The 14,985-nt window shown below is 51.5% G+C and overlaps 1 protein-coding gene across 1 annotated transcript; it reads left to right on the forward strand.

Annotated features, from left to right (window-relative positions):
* The first annotated feature begins 210 nt into the window (after positions 1-210).
* Acta1 (actin alpha 1, skeletal muscle) lies at positions 211-3,573 on the forward strand. The gene is made up of 7 exons (XM_041649813.1): positions 211-308; positions 1,612-1,752; positions 1,847-2,171; positions 2,355-2,516; positions 2,611-2,802; positions 2,939-3,120; positions 3,198-3,573. The coding sequence occupies exons 2-7, from the start codon at positions 1,624-1,626 to the stop codon at positions 3,339-3,341; spliced, it is 1,134 nt and encodes a 377-aa protein (XP_041505747.1). The 5' UTR covers positions 211-308; positions 1,612-1,623; the 3' UTR covers positions 3,342-3,573.
* The last annotated feature ends 11,412 nt before the right edge of the window (positions 3,574-14,985 follow it).

The raw sequence follows: 14,985 nt of genomic DNA on the forward strand, positions 1-14,985 counted from the left end.
GGGCGGACAGCTGGGGATACTCTCCATATATGGTCCGGTCCGGTCCTAGCTACCTGGGCCAGGGCCAGTCCTCTCCTTCTTTGGTCAGTGCAGAAGACCCGGGCGGGGACCTAGGCTGAGAACCAGCCGAAGGAAGGGCTCTAGTGCCCGACACCCAAATATGGCTTGGGAAGGGCAGCAACATTCCTTCGGGGCGGTGTGATGAGAGCACCGAGGACTATATAAAACCTGAGCTAAGGAACAGACGGCCACACGGACGTGAAGCCTCACATCCCACCCTTGGCACCCAGGGCCAGAGTCAGCAGCAGGTAGGGTGGAGGGGGGGCACCCGGAGGACCTAGCAGAGCAAGCTCATTAGCCTTGGGCCTGTAGCTAGCACTGCGCTCTGCCCTAGAGGCAGGCAGTTAAAGAGGAAATTTGGCTCTGCAGGTTTCTCCAAACTCACCTGCAGTCCATTTGAGCTGTTGACTTGGCATTTAGGATACGCCTGAGCTCTGAGAGCTACCCACCACCATCCCCATATTCTCTGCTCCCCCCCCCCCCAACTGAGGACTAAATCCAGGTCCTCCTGCAAGTGAGCAAGCCAGTGCTCTCCTACTGAGCCACACACCAGCCCCTGGCTGGTTGAAATATTTTTTTTTATTTTTTATTTTTTTTTATGAGAGAGGGTTTCTTTGTAGCTTTGAAACCTGTCCTGGCACTAGCTCTATAGACCAGGCTGACCTCAAATACACAGAGATCCGCCTGCCTCTGCCTCCCGAGTGCTGGGATTAAAGGCATGCACCACCGCCGCCCAGCTGGTTGAAATATTTTTTTGTCCCCTCCTTTCATCCCCTCCTTCCTTCTCTCCCTTTCTATGCTGGGACCAAATCTGAGCCCTCTCTCATGGAGCTACTGGCCCTGGTTGACTGATTTGAAGATGTGTTTGAAGATTCAGCCTTGTCTTAGCCGTGGAGCAACTTCCTCAGCCCAAGGCTTTTATTCTTTTCTTTTCTCTTTTTTTCCCCTCGAGACAGGGTTTTGTGGTAGTTTTAGAGCCTGTCCTGGAACTAGCTCTTGTAGACCAGGTTTGCCTCCCAAGTGTGAGTGCCATCACTGCCCGGCTAGCCCAAGGCTTTTCTAAAACCAGCAAGGCCAAGCTAATTGCTGGAATAGGAGACAGGCAGAAGTGTCCTTTCTGAGTTTGGGATGTTGTGGGTGTTCAAACTGGCAACTTCTCCTTAGGACAGTATTACCCTTCCCTGGGCAGCATCCTCCACCCTCTCACAGGAGAGGCAGGTGGGCAGCGGAACTGGATACCTCCTTCACGGATGACATTGGGAAGTAGAGAGGATAGCATTAGTGCCAGTGGTGGGGTAAAGCTAGGGGGTCTTGGGTCTCCAGAGGATGTCTGCTGCATACCTAGTTGGAGGGTTTAGTGTGGTCCACAGACTGCCTCCCTTAGCAAAAGCACAGTTTTGAGCTGGGACAGCATTCTCTGGCCTTCGGCAAGGGGCTGGCAGAAAGAAGCCTCTGGATCTCCAGAGGAAAGGTGGGTTGGGTGGGAGCTTCACCCTAACCCACGCCACAGGCACACTAATGCTCAACACCGCTATGGCCTTGTCCTTGCAGAAACTAGACACCATGTGTGACGAAGACGAGACCACCGCCCTCGTGTGTGACAACGGCTCTGGCCTGGTGAAAGCCGGCTTTGCCGGGGATGACGCCCCCAGGGCTGTGTTCCCATCCATTGTGGGCCGCCCCCGACACCAGGTCAGTCTGCTGCCAGGGAAAGGTAGGTTCACTGAGTATAGCCCATGCTTCCTCCCCATCTGTAGTAACAAGTGTCTGATGTCTCCATCTACAGGGTGTCATGGTGGGTATGGGTCAGAAGGACTCCTACGTGGGCGATGAGGCCCAGAGCAAGCGAGGTATCCTGACCCTGAAGTACCCCATCGAGCATGGCATCATCACCAACTGGGACGACATGGAGAAGATCTGGCACCACACCTTCTACAATGAGCTTCGCGTGGCCCCTGAGGAGCACCCGACCCTGCTCACCGAGGCCCCCTTGAACCCTAAAGCTAACCGTGAGAAGATGACCCAAATCATGTTTGAGACCTTCAACGTGCCTGCCATGTATGTGGCCATCCAGGCGGTGCTGTCTCTCTATGCCTCTGGCCGTACCACCGGTAAGTGCCCATGCATGGCCCACTCTGGGTCAGGTAGTCTTCCAACATCCCAGCCTACCTTCTTAGTTCTGTGCCCTGCACCATCCCCATCCAATCCCTGATGTTCCCTGCCCTCTCCCAGTGCTGTTACCTCCCTGCTCTTCCTGCCTTCCCTCCCGCTCACGCACTGCCCCTCCCCTGCAGGCATTGTGTTGGATTCTGGGGACGGTGTCACCCACAATGTGCCCATCTATGAGGGCTATGCCCTGCCACACGCCATCATGCGTCTGGACCTGGCCGGACGTGACCTTACTGACTACCTGATGAAGATTCTCACCGAGCGTGGCTATTCCTTCGTGACCACAGGTGCGTACTTTCAACCGCGGAGGGCGGGCCGCTGAGGGCGAGCACGCGCCCCGGGCCTTGTCCTGAGACCTCCCTTTTGCTTCTGCCCCTATAGCTGAGCGTGAGATCGTGCGCGACATCAAAGAGAAGCTGTGCTATGTGGCCCTGGACTTCGAGAATGAGATGGCCACCGCTGCCTCCTCCTCCTCCCTGGAGAAGAGCTACGAGCTGCCCGACGGGCAGGTCATCACCATTGGCAATGAGCGTTTCCGTTGCCCGGAGACGCTTTTCCAGCCCTCCTTCATCGGTGAGCCGTCCGCCCGATAGGCTGGTGTGCTGGGATGTGTCTCCTTCCCCCTACGCCTCAGCATACCGGGTCTCGACCCGGTGCCCTTAGTCCCCTGACTCTGTGGTTGCTCACACTGCCTCTTCCCGGGCACCAGGCATGGAATCCGCGGGGATCCATGAGACCACCTACAACAGCATTATGAAGTGCGACATTGACATCAGGAAGGACCTGTACGCCAACAACGTCATGTCAGGGGGCACCACCATGTACCCTGGTATCGCTGACCGCATGCAGAAGGAAATCACAGCTCTGGCTCCCAGCACCATGAAGATCAAGGTGGGTGACGTGGCTGGTGTGGGCGGAGACCCGGGGGCGGTGGGAACACACAGTCACCTGATTCTCTTGTCTTACAGATCATCGCCCCCCCTGAGCGTAAGTACTCAGTGTGGATCGGCGGCTCCATCCTGGCCTCGCTGTCCACCTTCCAGCAGATGTGGATCACCAAGCAGGAGTACGACGAGGCCGGCCCATCCATTGTGCACCGCAAATGCTTCTAGGCGTCCCCTCATCTGTGTACATTCTCTCTCCTCAGGACGACAGTCGTGCTGCGGTTGCAGGGCGGCCCCATCCTCCGCCAGGGCTCCGTCGCCGCCACTGCGACCAGCACCTGTTTTTGACCTGTACATAGATTGACACGTTTTACCTCGTTTTGTTATTTTTCAAACAAAACCCTGTGAACGGAAATGGAAAACTTGAAGCATTAAAGCCAGCCATTCTGTTTTGCTGCAATAAAGCCTGTGTTGTCTTTATTTATGGGGCGGGGGGGGGGGGGGGCAGGAGAAAGACCTGCCTGTCATTTTTCACAGAGCTCCAACGGGGTGCGCTCCTTAAGAAGCAAAGTTAGGAAGTTACGTCTTCTCACCCTTCTGGACCATAGCCACTACCCCCCTTCCCCCCCATAGGGGGCTGGAGAGGCTTGCCCTGTGTCTGGCGGAGGCTGTGTGAGGCTTCTTCCTGCTTCAAAGCTTTCTAAGCCGCGACCGCTGCCGGCTAAGTGGGCTGGCGCTGACCGTGGTGCTGCCCGGAGCACCTCTCAAATCTGCCTCAGGCCAGGGCTGGAAACTGGATCCTCAAGTCTAACCAAAAACTTGCATTCTGTACGTAACGACAATCTTAACCATCGCTGTCCCTTCAAAACTGGGAAGTCCTTTGCCCCCTTCCTATCAAATGCTGGTGGCTGTTCTTGTAGGACTGTGGAGAAGGTACCAGGGAGGGAGGGCAAGGAGGGATTCAGTCTGTGGAAAGGAAGGCTGCTACTGAAGCAGCTAGCAAAGTGGAAGGCTGGCAGCCAGGCTCCCAGGAGGAAACATAAGCACAGGAATTGGTTACTGCTCACCATTCTTAAAACTCCAACCCAGCGCCTTGAGTGTCCTAGGGTAGCTCTGTACTACAGAGCGACAACCAAGCCACCACCAAATGGGTACAAGCCACGACTTTGAAATCCTGCAGGACATAGACAAACATCTTAGACAGGTTCTCATGTGTAGTGGAGGCTGGCCTTGAACTCTCAGTCATCCTCCTGCCTCAGCCTCTCTATTGCTGGCATTGTACCAGTAACACCAGACCCAACCTTGCTGTTAAAAGTAGCTTTCTATTCCTAGTCAATATTTCCAAGAGCAGTGGTCCAAATAAAACAGATTCCAACTCAAGAAAGGAAACAAACTCACTTAGAAACGTGTTTACAGATACGGTTGACTGTGTGGCTGGGGGGTTGTTTCCTCCTTTCTTTCCTATTGAAGAGCTCCAGAAGTTTCCAAGGCCCCCCAGGACACTGATCAGAAGAACTGGCTTCTAGATAAAGCTTCAGACTTTGTTACAATGAGCACATGGTACTAGACTTACTGCAAACCACCTGTTTGTTCTACCTAGCATGAAGGAAAGTTTAAAATCATCAGTGTCGATGTCCCCTCATTGCTTCTGAAGCTCGGCTCAACTCCTCCTTGGAGCCTGGGACTTTTACCCCAATCTCTGATGTCATGGGGTTTGTTTGTTGTTTCCAATGGGGTTTCTTTTAGCCAAAGACAGAGGATGACCTTGAACTTCTGATCCCTCTGGGACTAACGGGGTACTCTAGCGTGCCCAGTTTGTGGAGTGCTGGGGGTAGAACCAGGGCTTTGCATATGTTATGCAAGCACTCTCCCAGCTGAGCCCCAGTCCTAGCCCAGCTGCTGTGTTTCAAGCTGCTCTGTTTCTTGGACTAAACACGAGTCTGCCAAGTCCCCAGGAGGATGAGCAGCAGCTGGGAGGCCAGGGGGCCTGAAGGCCTGCAGTCTAAAACTAGCGCATAACATGTCCGTGAACCATCTGAACCATGAAAAAACCAAACCAAAACAAAACGAAGGGCAAACTGACAAAGGAATCGGGTCAAACTGATGGATCACCACAAAGCTCCCATGGGTAGCATGAGGGCTCAGGTTTTGTTTTGGTATTTTTTTCTGCTTTTGTTCTTCATTCTTCCATGTTCATTTCAACTTATTTTTCTAGCAAATACATGTCATGTTGATATCAAAATGTTAAAGTGAAACCAAAACCAAATAATTAAGCAAAGGAAAAGTCCACACTATCCCAGCTGCAGGGGTGCTATTTGGGGTGGCCAGGATGGTGTATTAGTCACGGTTCTCTACAGGAACAGCACCAATGGGATGAATATATATATATAAAGACTGCCTCGTGTTTTCTATAAGATTTATCTGGGGACTTACAGAGCCTCATAGCTTGACAGTGTATACACAGGTAATATTAATATATTACATTATCTTACGTATATAACTTGGATTCAGCTCTCTTTACTAGGATAGTAGTACAGGGCATTACTCTCTAAGGCAAGAACTGCCGTCCTCATAAGAACAGCTGTGGATTGTTACATTCATGACAGCTGGGCTTGTTGGTTGTAAGCACTCCTTGGTAGGAGTGGCTAAAGAGTGTCATCAGAACCTCCTCTGAATATCCAGCCTTTCCTTCCATCAGTTGTATATAATTCTGCCCTAATTGGATGTGGCCTCATGGTTTTGTTCGGGGGGGGGGCAGCTAGGGAGTATAGGTTGGGAAAGACAAGGGAGGAGACCATGTATGCAGCTATGGGAAGCCCTCACACATTCTTCTTCCTCATCTTCTATTTCTCTGTATTTCTCTTTCTTTCTTCCCTCCCCCATTCCCTTTATTTCAATAAAACTCCCACATAAGCTCTGCCTACGTGGCGTGTCTATCTCTCACCCGCCGCGGGTCCCCTTGGCCCGCCAAGGTCCACATACTCAGGAGTTCCCAGACAGACCCTGGAGACAACAGTGGACAGGACTGTGTCCTGCCCCCACCATGCTGGCCCTGCCCTACAAAGGAGGAATTTGGGAATGGGACCTCAGCCCCTCAGAAGTCACATAAGGCTGAGCGAGGTGATGCACACCTTTAATCCCAGGTCGGGAGGCCAGCCTGGTCTACAGAGAGCATTCCAGCTACATCTGTGAGACCTTGTCTCAAATAAAAATAAAAATAAAAAAGAAGATAAAGGAGGAAGAGAAGAAAAAAGAAATCACATAAGGTCACTTATGCCAGGGCAGCTAAGCCATGAGAGCCACCACCTTTCTCCTCAGCTCCTGTTGAGGCTGTCTCTTCCCTTTGTACTGAGGTAACGCTCTTCCTAAAGATCAGCCAGGCACTGGGGGGGATAATGGATTGTTGTGCTGAATGCACATGGTACAGGGTTACATAAGGACACCTTCACGTACAACATGCACTGAGCGTTTCCTCCCCCTCCCCTCCCCTCCTCTCCCCTCCCCTCCCTTTCTCTCGCCTCCCTGCTCCCATTAGTCCCCCGCAACGCTAGGCTATTCTCTGTAACTAGGAGCTCCTTGCCTTCTAATCGCTTCCATTTTGGAGGATTTACCAAAGAACTCCAAGTCAAACCACAGAGTCACCTGCACTTCGATGTTGACAGCAGGATTCTAAGCTATGGAACCAACCTAGGTGTCCATCAACAGGAAGAGATCAGGAGAATGGGATGTATATACACAACTGGATTCTTAGCGTAAAGGAGAGGGATGTTGTCCTGTTTTCAAGGAGATGGGTGCAGCTGGAGAGAGTGAATGTGGTGACAGTGGGCAGGAGACACAACAGAGACCAGAGGATCAGCACCTCCTCCCTCAGGGAGCTGACCCGCCTAGCAGGGAGGTCCGTGCTTATCAGCCAGCAGGTCCACACAAGCCATAAAGGAGAAGGGTTAGACCCAGCCGCAGCGCTGTGTTGACATCATAAGGATGGTGGGAGACAGCTGGAGAGATGGTTTACCCTTCCAGCGTACTGGCTGTTCTTCCAGAGGATCAGGGTTTGATCCCAGCCCCCAGTCATCTGGCAAAACACCCACATACATTTTACAAAGAAACCAACCAATACAATGGGAAACCATTGACCTGTTTTTTAAAGCATAAGTTGGGTGGAAGGGCTTGGGGGAAGCGGTGCAGTCTGGGCCCTCGGTAACGTATGACTTGGCTTTCAACCCTTTCATTTCCCCTCAGTACACTGGAGCCTTAGGCTAACGGGGAGGTTCAGTAGAAATGGGAATTGGAATGTTCTGTGTAGAAAATCCAAGACTACTGAGGGGCGAGAGCTCCTGCTGCCTTGGTCCCTGCCTATTTTATGCCCCTTAGTCAGCTTGGGAGGCCCTGCTCTGTAAGCAGGGGTGGGAGTAGGAGAAGGAGAGGGGAAGGAAGGGTGCTGGGTGGGAGGGGAGCTTGATGAGGGGAGGGGGAGGGAAGGAGGAGGATTCACAGCAGCTGTCTACAGAGCCATCCACCAGTCTGCCTTAGCGAGTCACTGAGCGGCGCCCACTGCCTGCCTCTATTTTTAAACCAGCGCCTGCTCATATCTTACATGAAACAAGCCTTCCAGTTGGTGGAGGGGAATCTGATGGCACAGGGTAAGGACTGAAAGAGTCATTTGAAAACCTATGTAGGAATTGCAGGGCAATTGCTCTCTGTAACTAGGAGCTCCTTGCCTTCCCAATAGTCAGCCATTTAGGCCTCTGTCCTGCAGGTGCAAGGAGCTACCAGCCCTGGGCACCAGTAGAGGCTCTGGAAACAGAGAAGCTCCGAGAACAGCAGCAGCAGGCTGGGAGGCCGAAGGCAACTGCTTCGGGCAGGGCTCAGAGAGCAGTGCACACAGGCATCCACGTGGTAGGACTCAGGTACCAGAAGCAAACAGGAAAACCACATATGGAAGTCCCGAGGCTGCCATTTTGGAAAGGGTGGTAAACTTGGATCAATCAGTCTACACCTTTAAGCCTCTATTCTCTCTGTAAAGGGGACACTAAACCAAGCTTTGTAAACCTTCTCAGAAGAGGGACCCAACTGAGATAGGAGCAGCAAGCATCTCCCGACATACTTTGGGGAGGTGGACAGTTAAAGCCAATGTGTGTTCCACACCCCCAGGACAGACAGATGCTGGCTGACAGTTTGTGGATCTAATGGAGACGATGCAGGTCTGTCTTCAGAAAAAGAACCTAGGCAGGGCCTCTGGGCACACTGAAGTTCACTACCAATTCCCTCTCCTGGCACAGTTGCCCCTTCTGGAGGTTTCTGGCAGCAGCTGACCTCTCCTCAACATCACCTGACCCCAGCAGGAAGCAGAGGACACCCACAAACCAGCCCTGCATTTGTTGCTTACCTTAGGCAAGGGAGCAGAGCCTGAACCGCAAGCTTGGGTCTGAGGGCCACTTTGCTAGGCGCTTCTCAGGGGTCCAGAGAGCCATGGTTCTGGTCCCACTGGGGAGCGACCCTGCCTCAAGCTTCTGGATGCTCTCCTTCACACATCATTCTCTGACTAGGACCTTGGGGAAAGTGGAGACCAAGCTTCCCCTCATGACTAGGGCCAGTTGGGGAAGCGTCTCTGCTTATTTTGACCTGGGGCAGGGGATTGTCCCTCTGGGAGCTGCTTGCTGGGGTGAAGACTTTTGAGGAGCCCCTACTTAGTGACTATGAAGAGCAAGACTGAGGGGACCATGACTGTGGATACCACAGTAACAAGAGGTAGTCTCTACCTGCAGCTTCCCGAGTCATGAAATCTTGAGGAGAGTGCTGGGATGCTGGGGCCCCAGGTGATTCCCTCCCCATGAGAGATGTGGGGTTCCACTTGTCCCCCTTGTTCATGTTGCCATGCTGTAAGTGACATCCCTTCCCCGTGTGTGGTGGTTGGGTTCTAACTGGAAGAGAGCAGAGATAAGTGTCATGGCAATGCCCTGTGGTCTCAGCTCTGCTGGGTGGCTGGGCAGGGCCGCCGTGACAGCTGGGTGCATGCCGGCCATTCCCACCAGCAGGCTCATGTTCTCAATATAGGCCCTGCTGGCCCCGGGCAGCCGTGCCGCCTGAGGGCAAAGCCAAGGGACAGGCCAGGGCAGGCATCAACTTTCTCCCTGTCCTTGCATGGCTAAGGACTGTGGCCTGCCTTCTGATTTGTGTGTATTATTAGGTCTCAGGAAACCCATAGCTTGGAGAGCCCAGAGACGGGGGTAGGGTGGGGTAGGGTGGGGTTTTCATTGTGGGCAGGGCCCTGTCTCTGAACCTGAGCTTGCCAGGGGTTGAGGACTTGAGGAGTCCTGCAGGAAAGCCAGGCCCAGGGCCTCCAGACAGAGAGGGTATCTGACTTGTCTTCTTGTCTCCAGACTCACACTAGGGTCTACCTTGCTTAGTTGTCTGTTTCTAACTCCCGGGGACTCTTTCTCTTCTCTAAATTAACCTGGTGGGAGCCCAACCAGGCCCTGCTTACTTTCCCCACATAGTTACGTTTGAGTGTGCTTACCAGGGTAGTTAGTGCAGCTCAACAAGATAGGGTTAATTTTGAGATGGGAGGTAATGCTCCTAGAGAAGCAACGGGGCAGGGCCCACCTTGCTCTGTGCCCAGGGCTTGGGGGCCATGTACATTGTATTCCACTTTACTATTTGGAAGAGCGGGGTGGGGGTGATTGTGACAGGCAGCTTCCCAAGTGCGCCTGTCTTTCACTCATTGCATCCAGCAAGAGGAGCCCACTGCAGTATGGAGCTCCAGAGCCAGACCCATGGAGAGGGTACCTCAGAACCGGGGCTGAGTAAAAGTCTGCAGTTCCCACTGCCTCCAAGGGGCGGCCTTTGGCCCAGCAGGAATACTGCAGGGAGCAGCTGGGGAGCTGTTACAAAGCAGGGGGGAGCTTGGTGCCATTGGTTCGTAGGTCTGTCAATCCCAGGGAGCCTGGCAAAGACTGGTAGCCTCTTGTGAGGCCACAGTACCCTCCACAGTGACTTGCCCTGGAGCCTACAACTGTTAGGCAGCCTCCCTGGTGTCCTGTCTGCTGTGGTGTCACGCTGCCTGTCCTCCAGAGCTGGGCCTGAGCGGCTCTTCTGTGCGGTATGCCACGGCACAATCTGGCCTCAGATTCTGTCACCGTCCAGCACTCCCACCTTCTGCTCCCTAAAGCTGTCTTCCCTTGCTGGTCTTAGCAGATGTAAAAACACCAGGGGATGCTTGCTGCAGCTGGGGTTGTATCCATGCACTTGACGGCGGGAGACTTCAGCCTCTGGCCGTGGACACATAGTGCAAGAGAGTCACTATGGAAACCACTTCCCCATCCATGCACTGACAGGAGACAGTCATGAAAGAGGTTGAGCCCTGTGTGAAGGCAGCCAGGGTCTGGATGGAGGAGGAGGGGAGAACGGTGTGGGGGACCCTTTGTGCAAGCCTGGATCCTGTACCAAAGTCTGTCACTGCGCTTGCTGCTGCTCCTCTGGGCAGTGGCAGGGTCCTAATCTCCCCTTGGTTTTCAATGATCTTGACAACACTGAAGTCCTTGGTCAAATATTTTCATTTTGGTTTAGTTTGATTTATTTTTGAGACAGAGCCTCATGTTGCCCAGGCTAGCTTCCAACTCAATATGTAGTTGAGGCTATCTTTGAACTCAAGTTCCTCCTCCCATTGCCTTCCAGGGCTGGGATTACAGGCACGAGCTTGGCTCCTGGTCAGATATTTTGCGGACCGTTCTTCAATTCCCGATATTATCTTCTGATAGGAGCTTCTAGAACAAACATGGAAGTAACGAAGTGACTTCTCATTGAATAACATGTGCATGCCTCAAACGTGCCCCTCACCATATGGTGTGTGAGCATGTTGTTTTCTGGGTCTCCTTGCTAAATTGTTAACCTGTGATTTCCCCGAGCCCAGGTTTTTGTGAATAGGCTCCACCTGCTGGAGGGGGAAGCAGTCATGGGTATTATTCAGAACCTTGGGCCAGGGGCTGCCCTCTCGTATTTCCTTATCCAGTCATAGTTTATACTGTATGTACTTATACATATTCATTTGTTGTTGGAAGGTGTCCTCTTTCTGGCCGGATCTCCCTTCTTGGCATGGACCAAATCTGCAAAGCAGCGGGGAGCTGCAGGGAAGGGAGCGTGTTTCCTAGGGTTGGAATAACAGACAAGCATCACCCCTAGGTCACTAGCAAGTAGAACACTCACGGGCTCCCATCACTTGCCTGTCAAAGTCAAGCGTGGGCTTCTTGGCCCCTTGAGGAAGAAACAGACTCATTCTTCTCTCTTTGGCGTCCTTGGGAGTTCTCATCTGTAGGAAGAGCCCCCCTGTCTTGGCATTTGGAGCATCTTCATTTCCTGAATATCAGATGACTCTTGCGTCCTGCAGTTAGATGGATTCTAGGCAGCATGGTGATTTGCTTTCACACGTGGGCTTTTCCTTTCTGAATAGCTGTCTCCAGGGAGGCAGCTTCTCCGGAGCTGGGCTACAGTCCAGCTCTTGTGTGCACGTGTCTGTGAGTGTGTGCATGCCGTGTGTTCTAAATCTCTCCAGAAATAGACAGCTAAACCTTCAGCAGGATTGAGGAAGCCAAAGCCCTCTTCACACAAAAACAACCCACACATCACCAAAAAAAACAAGCCTTAGCATTTTTTTTTTTTTGTGCTCCATGGCTGTTCAAGACTGAGTCAGAAATAGTCTTTTACACAGACCCTCTGCCCTCTGGAGCAGGAGGGCCCTGGAGCCTGCAGACATGGCCAGGAGCCGGTGGCTGCTCTGATGAACCCTACAGGCCAGGCTGAGCTCCCCAGAGCTTGGCATGGTGCCTTTGGAGTGGACCAGGAAGCCCTGCGTGTGTCACTGTAGACCTGCTGGGCAGAAGCCTGTTTACAAACGACGGTATTTGCCCTTCCTTTCCCTTTTTTTCCATACACAGGGTCTTACATATCCCAAGCTGGCCTTGAACTCACTATATAGGCCAAGGATGTCCTGGGACTTTCTTGTCGTTGTTGCTTTTGAGACAGGGTCTCATTATTCAGCAGGCCTGGAGCTTGCTGTGTAGACCAGTTAGCCTCCAACTCACTGAGATCCTCCTGCTTCTGCAGACCCACCAGGCCCAGCTTTTGACCTTGATCTCTTGCCTCCGTTCCTGACTAGTACAGTTACAGACACGTGTTATCATACTCTGTTTTACTCAGTGCTGGAAACCCATGCAGGCTAAGACAAGCAAGCACTCTGCAACAAGAGTCTTTTTTTTTTCTTTCTGAGAACTTGTTAGGAGAGCAGGGCTAGATCCCTTCTTAGCACAGCGAGAACCAGACCATCTGGCTGGCCTTAGGCTCTAATTCTTACTAGTTGATCGGCCATACCTCGATCTCATGGTCTTTCTAAAGCTCAGCTTCCCCTTTGTAAGAGAAAACTACAGTCTTACTGAGCACCACAGGACAAGAAGCTCCAAAGGTGCTGAGATCTACACGGGCCTTCTTGGTTGCCTGGAGGCAAGGTTGGCATCTGGCGCATCTTGGCTATTACCCTAAGTTCAAGTCAGTATCCTGTTTATGGTAACCTGTATCTGCCCTCCACACACCTACTGATGGCTGACTGATGATCCACAAACAGGCAGTTCAGGGAAAAGAAAAACAGTGACTTCAACCAATGGGTTGAGGGTAGCTGGATTTCTACATGCAAAAGAATACAATTGGACTCTTGTATGGTACTGGTTTGGAACCCAGGACTTCATGCCTGATAAGTAAGTTTTCAGTCACTGGTTTAAATCCATAGCTCTTATTAATTAATTGCCGGGCTGTCCTTGAACACAGTACTGCAAGCAAGGAGGGCTTTGTTTGATTTCTAATACAAAAAATTATGTGTTTGATGTGTCTGCCTCTATGTGTGCGTTATATCCATGCAGTACTTCCGGAGGCCAGAAGGCATTCTTGGGGTCCTGAATTCCACCTGTATGGAGCATGCTGAGGGGAACCAGTTCTTGGTCCCACCATGAAGGTTTCATCCAGGGAGCCCTGGTTCCCACCAAGAACCTTCCAGATCATGGCTGAGGCTTCAGGCTTCTCCACTGTTGAACCCCAGTGAAGAGTACAGTAGATAGTAGATTAGAGGGGCCACCTTTGCCAGAGGACAGAGGCGAGAGTGTTTCCTCTCAGAGAGGTTCCTACACCACCGTTGCCTCTGCTCTCTGTTTGCACCTCCATGCTCTCAGGTCATATTCACAGAGGTTCAGGAGGACAATCTCCTGTGTCAGAGCGTAGAGGTTCAGGAGGACAATCTCCTGTGTCAGAGCGTAGAGGTTCAGGAGGACAATCTCCTGTGTCAGAGCGTAGAGGTTCAGGAGGACAATCTCCTGTGTCAGAGCGTAGGTAACATGCATTTCTTGGTCCCACCCCCCAGGAGTGGAGGTCCGGGAGCCCTCCCATAGCTATGGCAGTATAAGAAGCTCACAGCAGCCCCTATAGCCCAGTCCCACATTGTTGGTCTGTATGGCTACTCCCTTGAGTGATAGACTCTAAGAAGACACTGCCAACTCCCAGGCCACTGGGACCCTGAGTGGAAAACAAGTAACCATACTTTTCTCTTTCTCCTCTTCCTTCTCTTCCTCCCCCTCCTTCCCCCCCCCCCCCAGTTGATGTATTTTGCTCTGAAAGAATTGACAAGAAAAGGTTGTGTTTTTACTCGAAGGTGTGCTGACTGCTCACTGGGTTTTTCTGGACCAGGTCTCTACCAGGAAATGATACTTGTGCTAATTCCTGTAGAATCAACCTCCTGCCCATGTCCTCCAAAGAGACCTAATGTGTCCCTGGCATTTCCCTAAACATAGACGAATTCTCAGCTGTGGAGCCACAGATGACTTCTGGGACCAGAAAAAAAAATAGGGACAGAAGCCAGATGGGCTGCCAACTGCTGGCTGCAGAAAAATAGAAGAGTTAAAAACAACCAAGGGACTAATGGGCGTGTGAGGGGCAAGAACCCAACTCCATAGTAGACATTTTTCAGTCTTTAGAAATCTGGTCTCATCGTCATCGTTATCATCATCATCATTATTGTTTTTGCTTTTGAGACAAGATCTCCCCATTACGTAGCTCTGGCTGCCCTCTGGAATTCATTATGTAGACCAGGCTGGCCTCAAACTCACAGAGATCCACTTGCCTCCGGAGTGCTAGGATTAAAAGCCCAGTCCTCTTCTTTAGTTTTTGACCCAGAGTCTTGATAGGTAGCTCTGACTGGCTTCAAAGTCATGACAATTCTTCTGCCTCAGCCTCCTGAGTGCTGGAACTAAGAGTGCATGCCACAGACCCCTTTGAAGGACATGCTTCCCTTTATTTCTTTGAGGTAGGTTAAATATAGGGTTTTTTTTGTTGTTGTTGATGATGAAGGATAATACTGAGTAAAAAATAAAGAAAAATTATTCAGAAATTTGATTTTGATGTGCTTTTAATTTAACCTTTAGCATAACCTCTCACCATGTAGCTCAGGCTGGTCTAACTATCCTGAGTACTGGAATTACTACCTGAACCACCATGAGTAGTATTTACTGTATTTAGAGCCAGATTTTTTTTTTCAGATTTTTTTTTTTTAATTTCCAGTGCAAACAGGTGCAAGTATTAAACACGGTGGAAGGATTTCTTCTGGGATCTCCTCTTGCCTTGCAGATAGCATCCTCTTCTCTGCATGCCGTCCTCCTTAGGCATGTGCCCATTCCAATTTCATCTTTATAGGAGCACAGGACGTAACAAATTAGACCTCTGCCCAAGGACTCCATTTTATTACATGAAGGCCCCCTTTTCCAAATAAGGCCGCTCTCTGAAACCCCTGAATACAGTGCAGTTTATCACAGCTCCTGGGACTCTCCCTGCTGATCAGTCT

This window comes from Microtus oregoni, unplaced genomic scaffold (genome assembly GCF_018167655.1).
Source record: "Microtus oregoni isolate MIOR12 unplaced genomic scaffold, Mior012 000004F_ref0000308, whole genome shotgun sequence".
NCBI classification, from domain to species: domain Eukaryota; kingdom Metazoa; phylum Chordata; class Mammalia; order Rodentia; family Cricetidae; genus Microtus; species Microtus oregoni.